Raw genomic sequence first — 27,524 nt, 5'->3', positions numbered from 1 at the left:
AATCTTTATTTACAATAAAACATCTGTCTCGCCAGCATCTGGAATGCCATTTAATATTATTTACATATGTATATTTTCATGAGATAGAAACAACGTTTTAAGACAACTATTAGAAATATAACAGTAGACAAAGGCTTTATTTGTGTGCAATTACATTGTCCTTGTAAATACTGATTAGCTGCTGAGAGGCTAATGAATTTGAAAAGCAATAATACTGTGAATAATGTGTACCTGAATCCATCCATCAGTAAATAAAGAAGAAAAAAAAAACACCCTTGCTTTTCTTAATATAAGAAACATTCATACTGTAAGTACATTCAGTAACACGGGATACACAGAAATAGACAATCAGTGTCAACAATGCAGAATGCTGTAAAGAAGATGTGTAATGAAACAAATTTATATTTAACAGGGTTTGTAATGCAAATATTACCATACAATTCATGAGCGATCTGTGATCCCCTGTTAGCTGTTAGTAGTGTAGCCTCGGCAGGGCGGCGAACCCGGGACCTATGGATCCGATTGGTGCGTATACGTTACCAGTCAGCTAAAGAGCCAGGCTTGATAGGCAAGCAGCAACGGAGCACCGTATCTATTATTACATTTGAGAGAATTCCACGGCCACAATGCAAATAGCTTTGTGTGCCGTTCTGGTGGTCAAGTCATAGACTGTGACGTATATGTGCAAGTGCCATTCACACCTGTGCTTTCTGGCCGTGATACGTCACTGACTTTACCTCTGCGTTTTCAGCCCAGCCTGGTGGGTGTGCGACTACTGGCCAATCACAGCAGGGCTTTCCTACAAGCAGCAGTCTCTCGCTCTGTGTTGAAAGTGAAAGTGTGAAAGAGCCCTTTTCTGTATTGCATCAAACAAGGGAACAGTTCAGAGTCTTTTTACAAACAGCAACGGTCAATCAGGTCATTATAATGTTTTGTCCTTGACATCATATATAATGTTTAAAAGTTCTCTCCAATTTGCACAACTTCTCCCAAAACTGTTCTGCCATAGAGCGTCGCAGTCTTCCCCCCCTTCATGACGACGCCAGGCCCAGGAAATGAATCCCAATGCATTTTTCCCATATACATTTCAAAAAGTATTTATTTAAAGACCTTTTAAGCGTCGTACGAAGTCGTGACAAATCATGACAACAAACACAATATTTTGGACCAAACAAATAATTACAAAGAAGAAAAACAAAAAAAGTGTTTTTTTCTACTTTCTAATTCTTTTTTTGGCCCAAAACATTGTGTTTATTGTCATGATTTGTCACAACAAGAGTTGGGTTTGTCCGTGGTGTAAACGTCTTTAAATAAAATTAAAAGTCTATGAGGAAAATTTACGGGGATTTATTTTCCGGGTCTCTCGAGGGGGCGGGACTGCGACGCTCTATTATGAAAGAAAAAAAGGTGTTAATCGTTTGAACTACATTTAGTTGAAGCAATTTCCTTTGGTAGCCTACTGCTCCATTTTGTCCGCATCTGTAAGCTTACATAAAATGTTGGACAAACCCAGAACATGGACAGAAGGCTCTGTATCAGTACTTGTACTTAACAAGTATAAATGGGCTTATTTAACATACAAAGGAAGATGTGGCAAGTAATAAACACATAATCCACTACTTTATGTAAACCCAATTTGTTTAGGAGATTTCCATTGTGTATTATTGAAAATACACAATTAAAGAACAGACTTTCTTTAAACGATATACTATAGAGTTATCATGTTTATCACTGCGATTTTCACAAATACTGACAGTGTAACTGTAATCTCTGTACCTTTCTATATTTCAAACCATAGGTTAATGCATTGGAATTAATTCTTAAGTGCTACCAAGAATTCTGGATTAATGGGAGTAAAAGTGCAACCACACTTCTCAAAATGTACTAAACTCAGCTCAATTCCCAATAATAATCGTGTTTGTTTTATTCCAACAGCCATTAGAAGCTTCTGAAGAACTTGAGGGAGAGTTCATAGGTCAGAAACATGGTCGCACTCATCGGGAACCCTCGGATGGCGTTAACTGATGCACCACGGAAGAACACCTGCAGGAAAGATCACATTTTAAGATGAAAGATGAAAAGCGGGCAGAACACGGTAATGGACAACATAGAGAGACACTAAGATGCAAATCATGCAATGCACTTGTGCAATAGTGTGGTAAGTGCACTTTGGGGCTGAGTCGCCAGGACACCCATGACCATTTCAAGCATTGAGGTTCAAGTTTACCATTCCATCAAGATAAAATTTATAATGAAAGGTTACGGGTCTCAAATCATCCATTTCTGAGAAATGTATTATATGACCTGGATAGCAATGATTCTACAGTAGGCTTGGATTTAAGTTGTCCTGGAATAACCCTAGTATATTGATCCAACCATGGTTTGAGTTTGCTGAGCCTGTTTTGTAAAAGAAAAAGCGCAATGATCGTGATGCCTATTGATCTGGTGTTCCAACACGGAACATCAGGGGAAAGCTCAGATTATGTCAGATAGTACTTGACTTTGGGCGATTATGGCTAAAATTAAAATCATGATTACTTTGCTTAATATTGCAATTTTTTGACTATATAATAATTGGCCATCAGGATGTTTGTGATTATTGTTGTCTATCATGTTATTGCTCAAATGGTCTGTAATGGCCTCTGTTTTGTTCTGCATCTGAGTGGATGTGGAGATGGCTGCTACAATGTTCTGTTTGCTAACCACGTTGTGTGCGAGGCGAGGGCAAGGTTAAGTTTGAATTAATTGCATGATTTCACAATTAAATAAATGTGAAACACAAAATCAGAATATTCTACTGTTCCTGACACAGTTTGCAACCCTGCCATAACTTGACCAACACTAATAATAATAACTGTATAGCACAGCACAGCAGTCGGACAGGTATAAATATAAAGCTCAAATACTGTAGTGTAGACCTTTAGGTTGGTTCAGATGTTGTGTTGCACTAAACTGAACACAGACCAATTGTGACAAATCGTGGACAAAGTGACATCGGACACTGCTCTTGCCACTATGTGTGTTCTGATCTTGTGACTGTGGTGGGCACGAGTCTCTTTGAGCCACCGGCCCACCTGGCATGACCTGGGCTGGGTAATAATCCACTACCTTTATATGTAAACCCTCATTTTCACCATCTACATGTATGTGGAAAGGGGTGAGTGAGGGTGAATATAGCTTTTTCATGTACTGTACTTGTACTTTCTGAGTTCATTCTAGAGCAGTGGTTTTCAACCCTTTTCAGGGCCCATTATTTATATGCATTTAAGCCACGGGCCACCGTTTAACAATATTTGAACTCTTGGGTTTCAACTCTCTCATGAGTTAAAAATCCAATAAAGGACCATTTGGTTACCAACTCTCCATCATTTAGCTGGGGACCACCTGGAACCCCCTCAAGGACCACTGGTTGAAAACCGCTGTTCTAGGGTAATTCTACTTTCATGTACATTTCTGGATTAAACTACCTTTGTGAAAGGTAAAGAATTACAGAGTAGCCTAAAGTTGTGAGCTTGTAGATCTGCTATTTCCTTCGGGTGGGACACCGGCGCGCAATGAAATCAAGCACCAAGTACCAAGCACTATAACTATAATAGTTTGTAAATATATTGTCTGAAATAACATTAAAAAAAAGGTTCAAGTAGATGGCAGAGTCCACACCACGACTATAATGCTGACAGGGGCTGAACAACGTTATAGTTATATTTAAATGGTATTATAGTGTTTCGTGTGGACGGCCTCTGCTGTTATGTCACAATCTGATGATCCATTTAAGTTTTTGAACCTCTTTTCCATCATAAGTCTTTACTACTACACTTGGGGATTTGGTTGGTTAAATGGTTATGTCTGAATTGGTAAGTTCAGGTCAACACTCAGAGTTGTATTCAATTCTGTACTTTTATTTGAGTAGTTTTCAATACAAGGATACAATCTTATCCTTCAGTAAAATTAAAATAAAAGTCGAGCAACAGTACTTGTACTGCATTCTAAGTACACTTTCCAGGTAACCTATAGTATTGCGCAGGTGGCCGTTTTGTAGAACTGTACCAATGTTTTTGGGGGGTTTGTTTGTTTGTGTCCTGATGTAACGAAAAGAACATTGACACACATTCACAGAGAGCAAAGGGAAACACGCACGCATGCACGCACGCACGCACGCACGCACGCAAGCACGCATGCATACAATGAAGGCTACCGGCACAGAATTAGAATTCCAAGAAGATATAGAGTAAGGGTGCTGAACTTTCCTCTGGCATGCAGTGTTTTCAAGATCAGGTCCAAGTCCTCAATGACCATAGCATGTGTTCCTTTTCATGTAAACATGACTGGTACATGGCTTTGGAAACAGTTTGTTATTTTGGACATACTGTAGGTGTACTAGTAGGTGATATTACTTATATGTACGGTGTCTCTTGGAAATGTTTGCTCCAATAAACAAATCATGATCTTACTATTGATATTATTATTATTATTATTATTATTAAGAAGGGGGGAGAAATCCTGTTGAGAATATTCAGTGTTAATTTGTAACTTTACAGTTTAGTTTCATATGTACACTGTTAAATTAAGACATATTGTACCGTGTATAATGAAAGAGGAGTCCCTAGCTCACCTGTAGCCCCTCAGTCCTGTAGCTGTGTATAATACAGTGGAGGACACCTTTGTATTTCCTGTGGAGCTGACCATCAGCCTGCATTCTGCTCTTCACCACATCCGCTGGTGTTGCAGTCACCCAGGAGATGGATCCTGAAACATTAAGTTAACCACATGGTTAAAGTAGGTGAAAACGTGACTTTTATTTTTAATTCATGCTGATTTAAAGGCATTTAGTCTATTCTGAATAACAGGTCACTAATCGGATGCAAGTTCTGCCTCTGTTTAGTTGTTGTGGAAGCGGAAGCTTGAAAGCCAACTAAATATCTACACTAAATCTACACTAAATTGACCGAAAGCTGTCTGTCTGTCATTCTGTCTGTACACTTCCTTAGCACAGAGCAAGACTGCTGCTCGCTTAGGACGCCTTCTCAAAATGCCACGGCGCACGGACAGCCTCACGGAACCTAGCGCCGCACAGCTCTGTCCTCCAGCCTCAATGTGCCCTGCTTTAATAATTACAAACACCAAAGCCAACCTCCGAGTTTAATAGATTATATGCATCTCTATGGGCAGCAGACGGTTAGCTGAGCGGTTGAAATGAAATGAAATGATTACTATATTTACCCAGGGTATCTGGGCTAAGCTCAAGAACTTGTTTCCAGCCAGGCCCTGCTCATAGAACATTTCATCGTAGTGGTTCAATGCCTTGTTCAAGGGCACTTCAGCGGTGGTAATTTTAACGTGTCGGACCGCTGATTCGAACTGGCGACCTTCCGGTATCAAGACCGCTCCGCAATCCGTTCGGCCACCGCTGCCACTTTTAGGGTTAGGGACCGTCTACAAAGTGCAACACCGAAAGTGAAAATATTCAATAACTTCATTTAGAATCAGAATTATTCCCCCCCTATCAGTAGCCTAATGTCATCTATTACATCGCATTACCCACACTGAACATCATTTGCTGTTCATATATTCAGAACGGGTAAGAACGCCCAGGCGGTGGCGTAACCGTCTGGGCACCCGACTGGTAATCCAGTCGCAGTGTGCCGCGGGTTCGACTCCCGAGCCCGACACGGCCTTTACTGCATGTCTTCCCCCATCTCTCTCCCGTTTCCTGTCAGCCTACTGTCTGTCCCTTCAAAAACCAATAAAAGGCGTAAGCCGCAAAAAAAATATCTTAAAAAAAATAAAAAAAAAGAACGGGTAAGGACTAGTATTTTTAAGTGGTGCAAACCACTTCCTTGTGTGACTATGTGTGTGGGTGCCTGCCTGCCTGGCTGGCTGCCTGGGTATGTGTGAGCACGAAAACAGCATGGTTGTTTTTCACCACCTGTGCGCAACCTAACACACACACAAACACACACTCACATATTAACTGTATATATGGTGATTTCAGGTGTGCCAGTACAGTACAGTACAGTACAGTACAGTACAGTACAGTACAGTACAGTACAGTACAGTACAGTACAGTACAGTACAGTACAGTACAGTACAGTACCCTATACTGAGTAGAGGGTACAGTAGAGGGACCCCCACACGGTAATCATTCTCATTTCTCATTTCTCAACCGTTTCGGACGCGGGCACCCAGGTTCCTGTTCCTTCATCTGTTCCTGTTCCTTCATCTGAAATTGCAAATATTGACCATTGTAATTGTCATCATAATTTGCTGCTAAAGTTTAGAACTCAAGGCTATGTCTTCTGGTGCTTTCCAGAATCCCAACATTCAAATATAAACAAATTAAAAACATTTGTCACTTTCAAACTAGTCTCTCGAGACAGACTGTTGACTCACGCAAATTCAAAGGAAAATAGGGCACTGTTTTTTGTTTGCTTTTTCTTTTTTTAAATGTTGTTTTTTGTGGCGTTTTTTTTTCCGCCTTTATTTTATTTATTTTTTATGGAGGAAATGACAGGAAATGGGGAGAGAGACCCGCGGCACACTGCCAGACTGGATTACCAGCCAAGGTGCCTGGACCGCTGAGCCACGGCCCAGGCCTCACTTGCTTTTTCTAATGGGTTCCCAGATTTCAAACTGACCATTTGATTTAAAAATTAAAACTTCTTTCCATACATCGCAGTTGCAATATTCTGCCTCAGAATCCCATCATAAAGTTTGCATCGGGACTGCGCATCTCCTGCATGCACTGCAGCTGCTTCCAGCCTTCACTGTCTTCCACAAGTATGGTGTCTGCAGCATCTGGAAGGCATTTTCCCTCCAAACAAAACAAAACAATTTGGGCTTTCAAGCGCTTCCCCACGACGCACACGGCCAAGACTTCCTCCACGGGCCCCTTCTATTCTACTGTATACTGTTCTGCTGCAGAAACATAGTGTAACTAGAAAAAGTGCCCTTCTGGGCACAGGTCTCCACCAGGAGGATAGGAGTGTGTGATGTTTGGCAAAATGTTTAGGAGTAATATAAACATGTTTTGTGTGTGTGTGTGTGTGTGCGTGCGTGCGTGCGTGCGTGCGTGTGTGAGACACGGCTTGGCCTGTTGTAGCGCCACCATGAGGCTGATTTGAAAACTGTCAAGTGGCATTTCTTCCTCAGCCTGGTGGGAATATGCATGCACAGTTTCACCGCAATCGGACGCTGCGTTGAGTAGTTGTGGCGATTTGTACAAAACGGGTACAAAGCGGGCTACTCCTGAAAAGTTTAGAAGCCAATCGTAGGCAATGAAGGTGGATTCTGAGAAATCAAACAAACCCGTCTTGATCACATGACTATGGAGAGCATGTGTACCGATTTGCGTGAAATTTGGATAACATCTGAAGGAGTAATATTAGAAAATGTGCTTTACATATGTCGGCCTCCTGGTGGCGCTATAAAGAGCAGATGTAAAAAATTCCAGGCAAAGGTTTTTCCTTGGCCTCTAGGGAGTTGGCATACAAAGTTATCCACAAATCCGTGCAGTTGGAGGTAAAAACACTTTTCGGCCAATTATAGCGCCACCATGAGGCTGAGTTGAAAATGTTCACGTGGCATTTCTTCCTCGGCCTAGTGGGAATGTGCGTGCGCAATTTCACGGAAATCACACGATGTGTTCATGATTTGCAGCATTTTGTTTAAAACTGAGCACTCCTGCGAACTTTGGAAGCCAATCTTAGCCAATCAGGATGGAGTCTGAGAAATCTGAAAGACCCGTTTCGTTGAATGGCTCTAGAGAGACTGTGTACCAATTTGCGTGATGTTTGGACAAAATCTGTAGGTGTACTGTCCAAAAACTTGTTTTGCACAAAGCGGCCTCCTGGTGGCGCTATAACAGGACGGACACACGGACGGACGGACGGACGGAGTGCAAAAAATACTCTCTCATGCCTTCGGCCTGGTGGAGACAATGATGTGCTCTGTACTGCATGTGTAAGTTCCTCTGAAGCTGTTATGATCTGTAATGTAGCATGCATGCTGCTTGCAACTCATACAGACTGGCCAGCGGTTAAGACCTTTTCCCCCATCATACCGGGTATAACCAACGTAAGACGGCCAAAACTGTGCAGTCTGCAATCTGTAATCACTGTAACAAAGACCATCCGCTAAATGTCGAAAACTTTAATTTAATTCACACAGAAATGAGAGCAACCAGGATGACAGTAATCATGAGGAAAACATACCAGAAGAGAAACTTTTCTGGTACTTTTTTAATTATGCAGACCTCTAACTATTTTCATCCCGCCCACGTATAAACAAAAACACCTAATTACAACCATTCTCTCAAAGCTGGAAGCTGTCCATGAGGTTCCTTCAGCTCTTTTCAGTGGAAGGAATGAACATTTAAGCATTGCTGTGTCTGTTGACAACTCTCTACAAAGGTTTACCTCACTATAGAGGGAAAGTTGTTACACAACCCCCAGTTCCATTAAAGACAGAACTTAACTCAAAAGGAGTAGTTCACCCCAAAAAATACTTCTTTTCTATCTTTTACACACCACACCACAGTTCATGGAGATTTTCAGTTTTCGTCACATTCCGAAGGCCCCCTACACACTGCACGATATTTCCTCCGATTATGCTGTCGGGGAGCTTTTTTGTCGCTCGCCGACAAAACCCCTAATCGTCTGCAAGATCAGGCCTTGATCGGCGAGGTTTTGCTCGTTGTATGTGAAAGGCTCTGCGAGAAGATTCAGCTGCGATAAAAGCGCTCGCCGATGCCTTCCCGAGCGTTTCTGAATACCTAGCAGGTTTGATATTTGACACTTTCGCCAACTGGACATCATACAGTATGAGCGGGGTTACGACGGCACCCCGAGAAGGTCTGTATTATAGCCAATGAGAGCACAGGACAGCTGTGCTAACAGACTATCTATCTGTATGTCTGTCTGTCTGTCTGTCTGTCTGTCTGTCTGTCTGTCTGTATCGATAGATGATAATATAGAACCTTTATTCCATGTGTAAATCCAGGTGTCATACATATTGCTATATTAGCCTAATATTGCTATTAAATAGTCTATAAAACCAACGCATCTCACTTGAATAATGTTGATAAAACCGTGTCGGAATCTACGCTGCAGCGCAAACATTTGGACCATGTGCGCTCTGTGTGTGAGTGTGTGTGTGTGTGTACTGTGTGTGCGTGCGTGCGTGTGTGTGTGCGCACATACGGAGCGGGAGAGACGGAGAATTATTTAATGAAAATCCTCACTCTTGCAGTGTGTGATCCCTAGTCGACGATCAATCGTTTAGTGTGAAAGCCACAGATATAATGACAGCCTATTTTTTTTTTAAAGACTCCTGTAGTGTGAAATACATAACAATCTGATGACTCCCCTGATGAGTCTGTAGGGGCCATAAGCCAATCATTTGATGTCATCAGTCAGTCTCCTACCATGTGTAATTGATTACAGAATAGTCGAATATTCGACTATAAAAACTATTCGACATTGTACATCAAAGTCGATTATTCGCTGATCTTATTCAAATTTGTATAGATTTTTTTAGCAGTGGCTTTACTACAGTGGACATGCAGCTGTGAGCTCTGGTGTTGGTAGTTCTCCTTATCCATTGATTGTCCATTGTCGATTGTTGTCATATCATGCCATAGTAGTGTATAGTACTTGTACTTGAGTAGGCGGGTATTCTAAGTACTCTTTCCAGGTATTGTGCAGGCGGCAGTTCTGTAGAACTGTGGGGTTTTTTTGGTTTGTTTGTTTGTGTGCTGAAAATTGCAAAATTGTGGGATAAAAATTATTAAAAGAACATTCACAAGAGCAAAGGGAAACACACACTGTACTGTACTGTTGTGCCGTCACCGTCACTCAATGTAGGTGGGGCACTGAAACGGCAGCATTCACTTCTCCCTCTCAGTTCTGGGGGCTTGGCCCGAACGGAACAGCTGCTGTGAGTTTAGTCCGCAACGCACAGCTGCCTTTCACAGCCATTCGATGACCCACCTACATTAGTTAACGCTTTACTCACTGGTTGTTTTCAAGGCTTGCAACACTGGGTTTTAATGATAAATACTTCAGGTATTGGATTAAAAAATACATATTTCACCTGCGAATAATCAAATATTGGACTACTTTTAGGTATTTAAAGACGAATAGTCGAATACCAAAAATCTGTACACACACACACACACACACACACACACACACACACACACACACACACACACACACACACACACACACACACACACACACACACACACACACACACACACACACACACACACACACACACACACACACACACACACACACACACACACACACACACAATCTACCTGCTAGTCCTCCAGCCAACCAGATGGAGAAAGGATGAGAGTTGGTCTTGCCGTCGGGGCTCAACAGGTCACATACGATGGTGTAGGGAATGAAGTAGAGCACGTAACCGGGAACGTCCCTCAGTAGCATGGCCCCGGCTCCTCTGTACAGCCCTGGGACGCCCTCAGTCTGCAGGATACTGCTGATGCAGTGAATGGGGCCCCTGTAGAGCCTCTGGCCTGCCATCTCCACAGAACGCAGGGGGATGTTGGCACCAGTGGACGTGTTGGCGGCAAGGTGGAGGTTCTCTGGGTATCAGCGACACAAACATGAGTGGATGTCAGTGTTTGTGAAATAGTATTATTATAATTTGTATCTGGTTACCCACTTAAGCCCTATTCAAAGATCTTCAAAAATAGCCGATCTACAAGCTCACAACACATTGCGATGCGACACATTGTGAGCTTGTAGGTTAAATGAGCAGGTTTGATCTAATTTATACTTTGTCATATGATTGCATTGGAAGTGAAATTAGACTTTATACAGCCATGCTGTCATCAGGAGCTGAGGGATATTTTTAATTGCACTGTATTTTAGTATGACCTCTGGGACAGAAGTCATTGAACTTTGAGGGATGGTAAGAGCATGTTGAGGAGGCAGAGTTAGTTGGTTTGACCATGGAAATGTCCAAGGTACTGTACAGTCCACCCTGTAGCCACGTGTCCATGAGCAACACCCAACCTACTCCAGTGAGTCAGCAAAGTGACACAATATTATTGTTATTACTCCATCCAGGAGGTATATTTTCTCCTCTGTCTGTTTTTAATAGGATATCTCAAGCAGATTTTCTCAAAACTTGGTGGAAAGTTTGTTCTTGAGCCAATGCCAAAACTGTCGTGAACCAAAACACAGTATTTTGTAGTTTTTAATGAATTCAAACCGAGTAGTCTGTTATCGGGTAATCACACAGCCAAAAAAAGAAAGTAAATGACTAAATGAGCATGAGCATGAGCTCATGAGCATGAGCTCATGAGCATGAGCTCATGAGCATGAGGTGAAACAATAAAACTTTCAGTACAGTTAACCTGATTTGAATGACCTTGGTTTTATAGTTTTACAGTTCAGAGAGTGACAACACACCCTAGACACAACATGGTCACAAGGGTAATCTATTGTGACACTGTAAACTTCTATAACATATCTTCCTAATTATCATACTACCAATAAACTACTCTTATCTATATGGCCCATTTCATATATGAAATATAACTCAAAGTTAAATTAACCCCTTACATCCTATATACCGGTATACCCGGGGTCTGTACATGGCCCCCTACTTTTTCCGATTACACCAAATATCTTCATAAAAAATAGCCAATCTACAAGCTCACAATGCGTTGTGTTGCAACACGTTGTTATCTTATAGATCGGCTATTTTCACGGAATGTTCCGCTATTATGACATACCATAGGGACATTAGGGTTAAAGTGTTCAATTCACATAAGATCTCTTGTACAGTCCATTTGAGTCATCTTTGACTTTGGTCAGTATTCGCAGGCAGCTCCCCAAGGGAAGTGAACAGGATCATTGCAAAGGCCTTCAGCTGACAGGGCCCGTAAAACATACCAAGGTTTATAGAATTTATTGTGTGATAAATATTGGGCGTCCAGCGGTATAGGTTGACATGGCGCTGATCCTCATTCCAAGGAAATCATATCAGTCACAAGCAAAAGCTCAGCTCACCTATCTCAGAACAGAACTGATTTTGACAAAGTCCTGTAATGTAACTTTGAAATGAGAATGTTTCTATATTTTCAAACAAATAAACTGTCATGCGAACGTAATCAATCAACGGTATGCTAGTTCACCTGCCTGCCTATATTCACCAGCTAAAATGTGCTACTGCAGTCTGATCTCGATGAGGTCACAGGTTTTTAACTAAACAATTAGTAACAATTACTGTCCATATTCACACTGGGAATTGCTGAATTCCCTCCAACATAATACCCAGGTAACTGACAACTTTGGGGGAAAAGAAAATATTTTTGTTTAATCACGTGAAACTGTTCACATACCTGCTAGAACTGTCTGTGTTTGCATCTGCAGTCTGATCTTTACAAGGTCTACGGGGGCTCCCAGACCCACGGAGACCAGGCCAGTTAACATGCTGGCCAGCGTCAGGTCCAGCATGCCACACGGGTGCCTCCCGTCGCCATAGCGGTACTTGCTTATGAGCCGCTGGGTGTTGTTAAAGAAGCCAAACACCATAGAGTTATAGACGGCGATGCTGGCCAGGGGAAACGACATACCTTTGAAGAACCCAGTAACCTGCAAAAGGGAATCAAGAGGAAAATGTTAAATCATGTCTGCACTTTACACACACACACACACACACACACACACACACACACACACACACACACACACACACACACACACACACACACACACACACACACACACACACACACACACACACACACACACACACACACACAAACACAAACACACACACACACACACACAATAATTTAATCCCCTCTTGTGGGAGTGTTTGTACAGTAAGATGGCTGAAGAATCAGCGTGGGAGCATTATTGTACTTTCTAGGACACCTGACAAAACAACAACACACAGCTGTACTGAGACTGTAAGAAGTAATCTGATCCCTCATCCCTGACAAATGTGAGACGGACATCAGAAGTAATCTGATCCCTCATCCCTGACAAATGTGAGACGGACATAATTTATAAAGGAATTGACTTTGGAACATTTGGTTACCGGTGGGTTCCATTTTTTTTCCCAAACAGTATAAAACTGGTCTACAAGATCATTAAAGATGAGTTATAACATGTGTTATAAAAGAGGCACAGTACAATCACTTTCACAAAGACTGTGCAAAGGAGCCTATACAAGTGTGTGAGAGACAACTCTCTTCCCCAAAGAAAACTCATAAATCTTCTATGAATTTGAAACACATAAGGATATGAATCGAGAAAATGTTATTTCTCTTTTTTTTTAATTACCACCAACAAAGGTTATGTTTCTAGATTCGAAACGTCACCTTGGTGGTAATAAAAAAATAAATTTGGAGCTCGATCCAGTGTTCAGACTCTGTTTCCCTTTGATATTTATCTCTGCCTTTATAACTTTGGATGTGCGTGGATCACTGTTTGCATAATGTCTGATACTGTCATACTGTCATAATGTCTGATACTGTCAGCGTAAATGACCAGAATGTAATGCCAAAAAAGATACTACGATAAGGGTCTTATCACTGTCTGGAAAAAAAGAACGGAAACAAACTGTAATGGTACATCTCTTCATTTCAAACCCTAATCAAATCAAAGTCCCAGATTGGGACACAAATATTGAGAGGTCAGATGAGATATAGAGAGGACAACACAGACAAAGGCAGAGAGAAATAGAGAGAAGAGAAAGAAGTTACAGTAGTACGACACGTAGAATAAAAGAGCCCAACAAGTGATATTTCTTACGGTCTCTTTTCTATAGATGGTAAGAACACAGTGAAACATGCTGTTGTAGCCCTTCCCTGCCTGTAGACGTGTCTGATGGAAATGAAATGGAAAAAGGAGGAAAGAAATTCAGTGAACCCAGATATTCAGTAACTCAATACAGCAGAATATGATTTACTTTTTCTATGTTTAATTCATTTTCTGTACTTTATTGTTCCTTGTTTTGATACACTTTTGATCACTATATTATACATTCACAAAGGAACAAAGGATAATCAAACCACTGAAACCAGGGCTATTCAAGAGAGTGTTCGAAAAACTAATTTTCAACAACACTAGTTGTTTCTTTATCCTTAAGAAAGAAACAGCTGTGTCTTAATCCTTAATACATATAAACAAGTTTAACAAGTTTGTATTGAGTTTGTGCTTGAAATGTACTGTAATTCTGCAAACTGTTAATAAATTCTTCAATCAATCAATCAATCAACCACCTGGCATCCTTATTTTGGGCATGTCAAATATGTCAAATGTGAATAGTGAAAAATCAGATCTAGAAAGCACACAATAGTGGTTAAGTGAATCAGGCTTAGTGGACAGCCTTAACGTTTTGTAAAATCAGGGTATGATGGTCGAAGGTACCTTCACTGTGTCCAACGGATGGCCCACCACCACACTGGCGGCTCCTGTAGAAGAGAGAGCGAGAGAGAATGAACAGAACGAGAGAAAGGAAGAGGCATGCAGAAAAAAGAAACAAAGTTAGAGACCGAGTCACGATCATTCTGTTTTTGAGCTCACATTAGATTTCAGACCTCCTCGCCACTCGCCCTACACACTTGCCCTTGATATGCGCGTTCACGAGAGGCTGCACCATATTAAGTGCCGTCCGAAACCAAGCAGTATTGAGTGGAAGTGGCTTATAAGGCCCTCAAGAGCGAGTCTGTGCCGATCTAGACTCGATTACCTTGTGCAGCCCTGCTCTCTGTGAGCGACCTACAAATGTAAGTACCACCACAAATAATTGATAAATAAACTGCTCCTAAACAATCTTCATCTGATGCAGAATAGACAACGCTCCAACTGATGTTCACAAGGGCTCTTTATTTACCCCACCGTGAAAAACTATAAATGAAACCACACAAACAAAACACCTTTTAACACAATGATTTATAAACACCATGGATGTATATGAAATGTCCTTTTTGACAGTCACACTGTAATTCCTTTTAAATGTCCATATTAATGAAATCCACATGTCACACAAACATATACACGATGCAATGCAATATAACTGTACAAACAAAATAACAGGTAACACAATGGTGTGATGGTAACCATGGCAACGAATGGTGTCTGTTTCCTGTTTCTGCACAAGGAAGGCAAGTGCATTTCCAAACTGTTTTTTTATACCCAGCACCGACTCAAGGGAACTTGATTCAGCTGGAGGGGCACTTCCTGACGAGGGAACCTCCCGAGAGCACTTCAAGTCAAGGGACTGGTTTCAAAAAGGGGGCAGGGGTTTACTGGGGACAGGGAGGAACTCCTTATATGGTCAGCACACTCTATAGTAGGGATGATTATCACAAAAAAAGAAAAGTGATATTTGAATTAAGTGAAAACACTGAAGATTGGAATCAAATCTAAATAAGCTAATCTAATAAGCACATGCACCCCCGCCTATGATTAAAAAAACAAAACTGACAGCTTTTTTTCTCATCTTCACTGCATACATCTGTCAAAAGCGGAAGCAGATTTGAGAAATAGCCCTCTGGAGGAATGCATTTCTGTAGGCCAAAAGGTCATACAGACCAAAGTCCGGCCAAGGGGCAGTTGTGGCACAAGGCAGATTTTATATGGCCCCTGGCCCCAGAATTAATTATGTATGGCCCGTCAGCAGTCATGTGAATTTCATACATTCAGGGTGTTTTGAAATTAACCTGGGCAGACGATTCTAACGATTACTATCTGCTTATCCTAATTGTTTTGATTCTCAAAATGTTAAAAGAAGGCCACGCCCACACCTGGTTACATTTAAAACTATTTGTTGTAGAGCATCTCTGCCCCCAACGCTCTTGTTTCTGTAAACATACCTTTTGCTGCTACAGCTTTTACCGATATGTGTTCTATAGAGGGCATGCGAAGTGCAAGTGAATGGCACATCGAGTGGCAAATCGAGTGGCAAAGCAACATGCAAAGTGAGTTTAACATTGTTTAATGCAATCAGATAGGACTTTTGTTTGGATGCATGGGCTGTCAAGGCCAGAAAGTAGTTTTTTACCACTCAGTAGGTATTCCTGCATAACATCCGGGTTTGATGATGATGTCACGTGCATAGCCTCTATTGTACTGTGTAGGTGTATTGTATGTCTTTACTGATGAATGCAAATGGACCACAATGGAAACAACCCCCCTGGAGGGTTTTGTGTTATCCTTTTAACAGAACTTTTGACTGTACTTCGTGGACATACATGTGAATAAAGTAGGCCTAAATAAATCAATCAATTTGAGCAAAATACTATTGGACTGGATGCTTAGCCCCGTTTGGAACCTCACCCTCCACGATTGCAGAAGCAATGCTGTGCATGCATAATTATGGGGAAAAGGCCTAGGTATTGTTTTTGTTTTGTTCACAGCACTAGGAGTGACTTACTATTGATATTGCAATGTAAATAAATAAAATTGTTGTAATGCGACTGTTTATGGTCCAAAGATACAGTATGACAGGAGATGCAGTCGGCCATGTATTTTCAAATGTGATTTAAAAAGAAAAGTTTATTATAACCCCTGATGTAGCAGCAGGCGGCAGGCCATATACCATGTAGAAATAAGTATAGTGGCTGCATGTTACTTCATTCAATAGCCTAACGTGTCAAACTGCGCCCCTAGTGGACATACGCTGCATTATGCATTCCAACTGAATACTGAATAGCGGTTTTTTATATTATTTAAATAGCAGCAAACATAATAATACTATATTGATATAGCTATTAGATAATTGTACTATGTGGTCAAACAGTTGGTTAAGGAAGGTCAATTTAATACAGGCTATGCGCATCCGAATACTTTCCCTTTGAATATAACAACAGCAATATTAGTTCTAGGCCAGCTCCCCAGAACAGAGCAGCGGAGGAAAACAGAGAGGCTTCTGTAGGGGTACACACTCACCACCGATCCATCCTGCAATGAAATCGTCCAAACGTAAACAATTCTTCGTTGATGTGCTCGTTGATGTGGCAGCTGATGTGCTCATGATTTTAGTTCAAACTTCTGTGCGTCTGCGAGGTCTACCGAAGATTTGCAATGTCTCGCATCTGCACTTCTGACAACAACTCCGCATCGGTAATTCATAAAAATTCACTGAGTTCAAAGACAACTTAACTGTTTAACTTTAATGGTGTGGGCGGGCCCGTGAAACACGCACACAAAACTCTATACTGTAGGTATCGCGTTCAGAGAGGGACGAGCCAATCAGAATAGTGCGTTTCTGTGCGGCAACTCCTTCGTCCCAACCTATGGTCCACTCCAAACACGCTGCTCTGTTTGTTGATTTATAGTCTGCAGCCTATGGAAAAAGCCATTGAAATGAGCCATGAGGAGAGGAGAGAGAGTAGGCCTACTCAATAACACAAACACGAATAATACAATCCGATATTGCATAGTCATTCCTACTATTCGGTGCCATTTCAGCCTAGTAACCTTTTCAAAACCAAATTTTACAGGATTTATTTATATGTTTTTCCTTAAAGGACAACTTTAGTTTTTTTCAACCAAGGTTCATGTTTTACGTTGTTATTAGAGAAAGTAAAAGATGAGTGTCATTTTTTTTTCATTTGCTGCTTTCTTTCGTTTTAGGGATTTTAGCTGTTTTTAACAGGGGGGCGGGGCATTCGAGCATGGGGCTAAATATGTATTTTTTTTTACAAAATGTTAATAGCGATTTATTTTTGTATTATTTACTATAGTCCTACTAGACCCCAAGAAATTACATCTGGCCACAAAAGATCTACTGAATGTGTCAAACTGACATATTGAACCTATGAAACAGTGTGGCTTCCCCCAGTAGGCTACCTTCACATTCAGTAGATCCTGTGATCTTTTGTGGCCAGATGTAATTTCTTGGGATCTAGTAGGACTATAGTAAATAATAAAAAATAAAAAATCGCTATAAAATGTTGTAAAAAAAAATACATATTTAGCCCCATGCTCGAATGCCCCCGCCCCCCTGTCAAAAACAGCTAAAATCCCTAAAACAAAAGAAAGCAGCAAATGAAAAAAAAAAAACACTCATCCTTTCTCTAATAACAACCTAAAACATGAACCTTGGTTGAAAAAAAACTAAAGTTGTCCTTTAAAGAGGGCATGTTCAACTCGATCTTTGCATCATTCCAATTATTTCCATATGGGGGGAACATGTTATGCTAAATATGGCCATATACTTCTCATGAAATGAAGAATATGGTATCACATTCACAGAGTAAGAATTTTTATATTTTTATCAACCATATTTTCAGAATTGTTATGCTCAGCTTTACCACATCAGTGATTGATTGATTGAATAATGTATTAAGTTTGAGAATTACAGTACATTTCAAGCACAACTTTACTCAATACAAGTTTGTTAACTGTGGACATCACTGTTGTGATATTAGCCCATGCACAGTACATCTTAGTCTATGTACTTGAACTTGAGATACAGTGTACTTGATATGTATTGTGTACTGCCGGTACTGTAGCATACTTTATAGATAGACATCTAGGCGGCAGCAAGGTCAGCCTTGCTGCAGTAGGCACGTTCTTCTGTCTCATATCTTATTGTCACGTCATTATGATCCAGCACTATATATGTTTCCTGTTTGTGTAATACACTTTGTGAACCTTAGCGTGATACTGTCTCGTTAATTTGTTCTCCCGGGTACCCGCCGGCCGCCGCCGCAGTCGCCGTACCAAAGGAATACTTCAACAGGATTGTCACACACCACCCAGCCTGCACACACTACCTGTCTGTCAGAACCAGACGAGGGTCCGGTATTTAGATTACAACAATCACCATAAAGCATTACACTTGTTTACAATAGGGTTCACCATGTTCAATTCATCATAACATTTAGAGATGTACAAATATACACTAATATATAGCCAAAAACAGGAAATCATAGGTAAAAAACATATACAGTGAGGGGAAAAAGGGGTGGGTGGGGGATTCATATTTTACGGGGGCCAGTTTCGAATTTCAGCCGTCCGTAGGTGCCCTTTGAGAGCGGTGTTGAAGGAGTCAAGGGATTTGCATGTCTTAATGAGTGTTGGTAGGGCGTTCCACATTTTGGTGGTATAGGAGCAAAATTAATTTTGTCCCTTGTTTGTGCCGAATCTGGGTTGCACATGGTTTGTTGAACTCCCCCTGGTGTTGTGGGTGTGGACATTAAGGAAGTATGCATTCATTCTTGCATAGTTGAGTACGAGGGCTCCTGTTAGGGTCTTCAAGGCAAATTAAACAGTGATACTTATACTTCTTCTGGTAGACCTATAGGGTTTCCTATATCAACTGTAGTAAAAAACCTTCACACACCTAGAAGTCAGGCGTCTGCACAGGTGCGTAGGCCAGTGGACATCAATGAAAGGAGTATGCACCCGCACACTGTATATTTGCTCAGTACAAGAGTATTTTTCTTTTTAATGCAATGTTCCGGTCCCTCCGGACCTTCTTCAGGTATAACACATCATTTTGACATTTCGAGCAGAGGGAAATTTAACATTTTGTTCATACCGTAATAATATTAATTGGGATTGTACTGGATGCTTTTGTGCTCATTGTATGCACCAATGCCATCATCTGGATTACCATAGTAACAGAAGAATGCATCAAAAAGATAAGAGGCATAGTTATTTCAGTTCAGTCAAGGAATAATAATAATAATAATGAATATTAAGTAACTCTTCAGTTATCCTTAGCAGGCATCTCTTAAGGTTCTGCAGTGCACATCCCATTAGTCAATGTGCAAGTGCATCAGTCACAGCAGAAATCTGTCATCCAAAATAACAGAACGGACAGTGCAAGTCTCAAAGTTCTCATATGGGGGTCAAGCTTGGTTTGGAACCTGATAGCTACTAGCCCAAAGGACTGTTAAAGTCACTTTGTGGTGTGCCAAGGGGGGGTGAGAGGTTAAGACGATAAGCTAAGAGCCAAGTCAAGTCCTACTCCAAGTCCTACTCTCAATTTCAGTCATCAAAAAAGAGAAGAAAAATAAAGACTTGCCCCTAAGAAAAATGTTATTTCTCTGAAAAGCTTTGTGAATATAATGCTTATTGTTACACACCATATCATATCTGTTAGTTACTTTCATCCAAGTGTGCCAAGGTTTTTGAGCGAGATTCTCAACACATGTACTCACTGTCCACGTGATTTGTGGCACTGTCAGACAAACGGAGACCACCCACTGATAAGGGGCAGATTAGCATTTCACACTGTGGAAAGTTACTGGGCAAAAACAAGTGGTCCAAACAAGTAACACAATGCCACGCACTTGCTCTTGTAGCTCTCTCCTCTTGCTATTTTGCTCTCAGTAGTGAAGTATCACTCTAGGTCTCACAACAAGACTAATGTTACATCTACTGCCAGGCAGGCACTGTGGATATGAACCTTCCTACTTTATGTTGTTCTAGAAATTACAAAAAAACCTTCCTACTTTCTGTTAGGGTTATGGCCCGGACTGCCTCAACTGAACAGGATCTGAAGGTTCGGAGAGCACTTGCCTGGAAAGCCTTGCACGGGATGAGGAGAGTGTGAAATGAGACATGGGAGAAGACCTTAAGAGGCGAACCTGATGTTGGATAGGAATTTGTGGAGGGCAGTGATCCAGGAATCCCGAGTTGGTGTTGGCTAGACCTCACTCTCGCAGCAACTAGGGTTATGGTTCCAGAAATATTGGTGAACTAGGATATTAAGTTGTTCCAATCTGGATCAAAGCATAATTAAAATATACATTTAAACTGAACAAAATGTGTAATAGAGCAAGATTGCCCTTTCCAATAGTTGTTCTAATGTGAACACATTTTCTAATTGGCTTCCGTTTGTCTACCATTGACACACTGTTGATATGTTGCTTATTCCATGTCAAAACTAGACCTTCTAGCTCTAACCCCGACCATGGTTCCAGCTAGTTTCTTTCTGTCAACATTGAAATCATATACGAGTGCTAGAGATGCCATAACTATGACGTGAAGTTACTTCATTCTAACCCTGGACTTGGCATATAGATCTCTGCAGATGGCATCCACTGCATTAGCACTTACTGTATACCGTAACTCTCCACTCAATAACAAACCATGACACACCGTGTCCATCCCGACAAATCAGATCCAAAAGGTGACTCAATTAAAACGATTAAAAATTAGGACACAACAATGATTCAATTAATTAAAATGTAAAATTTGGTCCCCATGCACTCCTCTCCTTTGGGGTACTCTTTGGTCACTGTACATTTGCCCATAATATGTGAAATCTGTCCTCAGCATTTACCCATACTATACTGTAGGAGCAGTGGTGGAAAAAAGTACTCACATTTTTTACTTAAGTAAAAGTATCAATACCACAATGTAGAAATACTCTGTTACAAGTAAAAGTTCAGAATTCAAAATGTACAAAAGTATTGGCATAAAAATGTACCTAAATTAAAAGTAGGTTACTCATTATGCAGAATATCCCATTTCACAAGTTTTCAAATGTATACAAATCTTTTGTGAGCTTGTACTGTAGATTGACTATTTTCAAATGGCTGAAATGTACTGTATATAGGACTGAAGAGGACTGAGGCGGCTCAAGTCCTTCGGTGTATGTAGCAAGCTACTTGTGATGTTCTATCAGTCTGTTGTGGCCAGCGTTGTTTTATGCTGTGGTATGCTGGGGGGGGGGGGGGGGGCATCAAGGCCGGTGAGCTCAACAGGCTCAATAAAATCATAAAGAAGGCCAGCTCTGTTGTTGGCCTCCGAATGGAGAGCCTGCAGTCAGTCGCGGAGAGGAGGATCGGGGTCAAACTGGACTCCATGCTGGCTAATCCCTCCCACCCCTTCTATGGTGTGCTGCAGGATAGGGTGAGCACTTTCAGCCGTAGGCTCACACTCCCCCCCGAGGACGCACACGGAATGATACAGACTCTCTTTTATGCCAACTGCTATCAGACTATACAATGCATAAGAACTTCCTCCCCCCCGAATGGCATATGGTCCTTGGTGGTGCTGGTCTTGTGTGGTTTATGTCCATTTGTGTCCGTTTTGTGTTTCTGTCTGTCCAGTAGTTTTAGCTTTCTATGTGTCACATTGTGCTGTTGTAACGCTTCAATTTCCTCTCGGGGATTAATAAAGTATATCTCATCTCATCTCGTCTCATCTCAATGTTTTGAAATAATCAAATTCTACAAAGATTTATGCTTGACTCAGTGGCAAAACACTAATCTACGTAAGCATATCGATATCCATGATATGATGACCATCCACTACTGTATCAGACTGACCGTACTGACTGTATGTGTGCAATAATATATGTTCCTGATTATTCTGTTCTTATCCTCGTTTCCATATCTGATTGGCACGTCATATATCCGCTAATCATACTGTATATATTTCTGTGTCTAATAAACTAGAATGTATGTGCAATGCGGCCTGGGTGTTAATATGTTCTCTGTGCGCGCGACTCAGCTGATCCTCACCCACCACCCCATTGGTTTAGATGGAGATGAGGGACCACTCAGATGGTCAACCTAGCTCTGGTCCATAGCCTTCTACTGCTTCTACCCTACTGCAGGGCAGAATCGTAGAAGCAGTAGAAGGCTATGGACCAGAGCTAATGGTCAACCTAAATCACAACAATAGCTAACGTTTTCAAATAAATGTAGTGGAGTAAAAGTACAATATTTGGATCCGAGATGTAGTATAGAAGAAGTAAAAGAAAGTAACGTAAATAGGAAATACTCAAGTAAAGTACAGTACTTAACTTACTTTCCACCACCACCACCACACACACCCACCTATTTGGCTTCATTGTATACTCTCAAGAGTTAAATTATTGTTAAACATCTGCACTACTACAAGAAGTCTATACAATTAGAGAATGTAGAAGAATTATCATTTTGATCAGCGTTTGCCTGTTATCTCTCCTATGGTACCACATCAACACAGCATGGAATTGTGGACAAAACCTTATCCTCTCTCTAGGTCGTCCTCAGACGAGCCCACCATCTTAGCTATACAAGCTATACATAGTCAAGCTTCCAGGATGGGGGTCTCTGGGTCAGGTGTCTCCCTGCCGACAGGGCATCTTGTGTGTCAGTATCACTTTGCAACTCAGAGGACTTCCCACAGACTCTTGAGCTCTAAAAGGTGACATGAGATAGTACTGCAGTCATCAGGGCTCACACTTATCATTGCAGTCGGGTAGAAACCACGTAGGTCCAAAACCGTCCAAGAAATGGAAAAAAATAGCCTGTGTTCCAATGGATCTGATGTACTGTCGTTACTTAGTCAAAACCTCTTTTCAATACCCTTCATTGGTATTTGGAGATATAAGGTTTCCACCCGACAGCAACGATATTCTCTCTGAGCAGGAGCGCTGGTGTAGCAGCTGAGGTCCCCGTTTGCTCCACTTGCGTCTTTCCTTTTATGAGTACTGCTCGTGTTTGGAAGCAATCCATTAACAACAGGTTGGTACTGTACAGCTGTAATTACAGAGAGAACTCAGCAGAAGATGACATGGGAAATAGGATGCTAGGGTATAAATTCAAACTCCACCTTGTAGAATCACACAGATCATATTTTACAATGACAGTGAATCAAAGCATTTACACTAGTAAATCAGATTTGTTTATACACACAGTATTTGTTGTTGCCAAGAATCAAACTGAAGGCAGGTGCACCTATATACACTGTATAAGCACAAGCAAACACCCCCCCCCCCCCCTCTCTAGGTGATACTCAGAACGAAAGCTCAAAGTCAGTATAAATTATGAAACTGCACAGGAGGCAAGCTTGTGGAACGATCATAAAGGTTTTAATTTGATTCAGGCTGAGTTCCTGCTCCTGTCAACTGATGTCCTGGAGTGCAACAACCCTGCCAGGATCAAACGTTTTGCTGTCGCCATTTGGGGAGACCACGTTGTCTCTGGTCTCTGTCCGTATACATGGTCCCAGCCCAGGTACATTGGGTGGGACACTGTAAGCTTTCTCATCATCACCATCAGAGAGAGAAAGGGTGTCCTGTGACAAAGGTCATGATCTAAATATGAATATATATATAATACAGTTACAGCTACAGTAGCATTATACTGTACACATTCTAACGACGATTCAATTGTCATTGTTCCGACCTACCTAACCCTAACCTCAGTCTTAACCGGCCATGTAGGTCGCTAACGCTAACCTCAGTCTTAACCAGCCACGTAGGAGATCAGACTTATGGGCAGTCCCTGTTCATACTTAGATATGACATTGAGTAAGTTAACTGTAGTCATCAACTGTAATGATTTCCATGAGAAAACCTTCATATAGGTTGACTGAGTGCTATAGAGCCCAAAGTGAACAATGATATGACAAGATCCCAGCTCATCATCAGTCATCGGTTGATATTTCGCTATCAGATAGATATCGTACCATCAGATAGTTTTGGCAGCCTGGCAGAATGTACAGGTATGGTTGGTAAATGAAAAATTGGTATTCAATTTATATCAGTATGATCTATTGTCTGTAAAATGTTGACCCAATTTCTTCACTATACTGATAATTTGTTTTTAATTACAATTCTACCAGAATTACAGTAGTGAAAAGGCTTATTTCTATATGTGGAAACGTACGTCTCTATTCTATTCTATTCTGAATATTGGTGCTATAATTCGAACGGCATTAGTTAAGTCAGGACTGCACATCCAAACACTGTTGCGTCCAAATGATAGATTGTTCAATCAATACCTTCTCTTCTGACATGATACGAAAATGGTTGATTCTGAGCCAACACTAAGCTGCACAGGTTGCACACTACAAATAGTCGATCCCTGCTAACTTCTAACATACCTAGTGTAGTGTATCACAGTATAAAAAAAGAATTCTGCAAAAAACAACAAATCATGCATATGTATGTGTGCACATGTGTTTAATCTTTATAGGCCTGTATCTAAAAGACAAAACTATAGAGAGACATTTTGACATGGGGGATTATCTTCAAATTAACCACTTTCTCTTTTTTTTTAATACTTTTTATCCCACGATTTTGTCACCCATATTTCACCCCTGTGTAATTATCTAATGTGATCCTGGGCTCTACACACCCTCCACCAACCTAGTCCCCATATATGGGGGACATGGGGAGAGCAACAGACTTGAACTCATGCTTCCTTCATGCCTGAGTGTCCAAGTTGCTCCTTTACACCCGAGTTTCCCTGGTTGGACGTAGCGCGTGGAAGGAACCAGTTCCTTTCCCCTCCTGGCCAGGTGGAGGTAGTTTAGAGACAAGGATTACTGCATGTTTTTTGTGAGGGTACCTACCTACCCACCCTAGGGGACACGGGGAGGGTACCTACCTACCCTAGGGGATACGGGGAACATGCAAACTCAGAATTAACCACTTTCAAGAGAGTTTATAGAAAGCTCAGATGGGGCACAGTGAACTATGATGAAAACTGTTCATCGACTACCTTTTTTCACTGATGAATAAATGACAAAATAAAAACTAAGCTATGATGATAACTAAGGCTAAATATTGACAAGATTTGTATAAATCTGAAAACATGTGAAATGGTACAGTCTGCAAAATGAGTACTTTTACTTTTGGTTCCTTAAGTATATTTTGATGCCAATATTACTCAAGTAAATATTGAATACCATACCTTTACGTGTAACAGAGTATGTCTACATTGTGCTATTGATATCTTAAGTAAATTAAATCTGAGTACTTTTTCCACCACTGTCTATAACAAATCAATGTGAACTTGTGTTTGCTTGAGTCTCAATGGAAATAAGTCCTGGGCTTTTTGGGCTTATCCTTTTAGCATCCCGTTGTATAAATCTGTACTACTTGTAACCATATGAACTTATAGGTTACTGAAATACACCAATACTACAGACTACGCCAGTTGGAATTGCACCAACAGCCATTTAAGGCTTTAACTTTAAAAGGTTTGTCTATACAGAGCTTTAAAACTGGGTAGGGAGGCTCAGGAAAGACACCAAGTTACAAAAGTTGACATGTATTCACATATTCGCAGTAACACGTTAGGCGACATTACAATTCAATTATCAGTTTTCCTCTGCAAGTTACCATTTTAGTGTTGACTCAATAATTCATAACACAGCACACAAAGCAAAATAGCACAACAAGGAGAGTTACTGGAATCATCCTAAAAGGTATTAAAAGGGCAACCATAATAAAAAACACTTACCATGGGGCAAGCAGAGTGCAGCGCACCATTGCAGAAAGCTGCCTCACATTGATATCTACATTTTGAACATAACATATATAAATGAACCTCATGCCATAAAACCACGGTTGCCGGTCCCACTCTGCTCGCTCCATGTTACATCTCTGTCTTTGGTCCAAAGCTTTTAAAGGGCTGGCACCACACCCACAAACACCTGCAATCAATGACAAACAATTAGTTGGGTGTCAATGACACAGACACTCACACATAGACATCACATGACACATTAAAACTCCACCTGGTTACATACTGTACCTTTTTTGCAAACTGTTAATAAAGTATTCAATCAATCAATCAAGGTCTGACTCTGGAATGCTGTTCAAATTTTCAGAAACAAAGTCATTGTATGTGTGGATGATGGAGACTGCTGTAGAAGTGCTGTTTTAGCTTTCATCTCTTTTGTAACATAATAGCAATGACCTAATGAACAATGACCATACAAACATGAGACTTTATTTACCCAGATACCCTGGGTAAATATAGTAATCATTTCATTTCATTTCAGAAGATCTTTTTTTTGTCACCTGCATTTCCCCCACAGCAGGATCAACAACGGTCTTATCTTAGGATCATGGACCTGTAAACACTAGAGTACAAGTAGGCCTACTATATTATCTACACCCAAACATATTGTTTTTGCCAATATGAACTGCAATATGTACAGGACTTTCTGACCTTGTGCTGTATGTTATAGTTAATCATTATGAAATGAGAGGGTGTGTTTTAACGTCATTACTGTATTGGCACGTGTCGTGGTCAGGACTGAGGTAATCGCACAGAGTTCCGTAAGCATGTGTGATTGCACATTATACTGTATTTCATATATTTTGAATCGTACCACATTTAAGTCAAAGACAAAATAGCACTATATGTCCTATTATTTTGTTTTAATAATTTATTTTAAACCCTATACCCTATACCTTGTTGAAAGGGTCCCCCAGATATGTATACTTTCTTGGCCCCCTCCTTTTCTCCATCCACACCTTCCAAACAGTAACATTGTGATTCCTTGTGAGGTTGTAGATCTGTTATTTTCATCGAACGTTCACCTGTTATGGCCAAACGTTTGCCTACTATGACTACTAAGATTTGCCTATCTATCAGAATAAGGACGCCATGATCATGTGAAGAGAGTGATCTTAGGTGGGTAAAGGGGCCTCAAGGGCAGAAAGTAGAGCACAGACATTGAATCTCTTATTGTCATTCATACACTGTAATGAGTGTTAATAACTTTTTTGAACTGAATGACTGTTACATTTAAATTATAATATAGGTGCACTGCACGGTGCACATC

At 40.9% G+C, this 27,524-nt stretch overlaps 1 protein-coding gene across 2 annotated transcripts; it reads right to left on the bottom strand.

Moving 5' to 3' along the window:
- slc25a48 (solute carrier family 25 member 48) lies at positions 1-26,321 on the bottom strand. Of its 2 annotated transcripts, none has more exons than XM_079503170.1 (7): positions 26,192-26,321; positions 14,415-14,458; positions 13,797-13,868; positions 12,377-12,629; positions 10,322-10,609; positions 4,613-4,746; positions 1-2,043 (listed from the first exon to the last, which is right to left on the bottom strand). In XM_079503170.1, exons 3-7 carry the CDS (start codon positions 13,833-13,835, stop codon positions 1,939-1,941), a joined length of 819 nt encoding a protein of 272 aa, XP_079359296.1. In that variant the 5' UTR covers positions 13,836-13,868; positions 14,415-14,458; positions 26,192-26,321; the 3' UTR covers positions 1-1,938. The 2 variants fall into 2 exon arrangements, with proteins under 2 accessions (XP_079359296.1, XP_079359295.1); XM_079503169.1 differs by lacking the exon at positions 26,192-26,321 and adding an exon at positions 16,938-17,093.
- Between the last annotated feature and the right edge of the window lie 1,203 nt (positions 26,322-27,524).

The sequence above is a fragment of the Electrona antarctica genome (genome assembly GCF_951216825.1).
Source record: "Electrona antarctica genome assembly, chromosome: 1".
Lineage (NCBI taxonomy): Eukaryota > Metazoa > Chordata > Actinopteri > Myctophiformes > Myctophidae > Electrona > Electrona antarctica.
The sequence above is the reverse complement of the archived record's forward strand: the minus strand, read 5'-3'. Positions and strand labels throughout refer to the sequence as shown.

Bases quoted from the DNA above. Each gene is read 5' to 3' on its own strand.
- slc25a48 (XM_079503169.1), bottom strand. From the start codon at position 17,022: ATGAGCACATCAGCTGCCACATCAACGAGCACATCAACGAAGAATTGT. The intron at 13,869-14,414 runs GTACCTTCGACC...CATTTCCATCAG, and splicing joins ATCCGTTGGACACAGTGAAG to ACACGTCTACAGGCAGGGAA. The intron at 2,044-4,612 runs GTGAGCTAGGGA...TCTTTCCTGCAG, and splicing joins ACAGGACTGAGGGGCTACAG to GTGTTCTTCCGTGGTGCATC.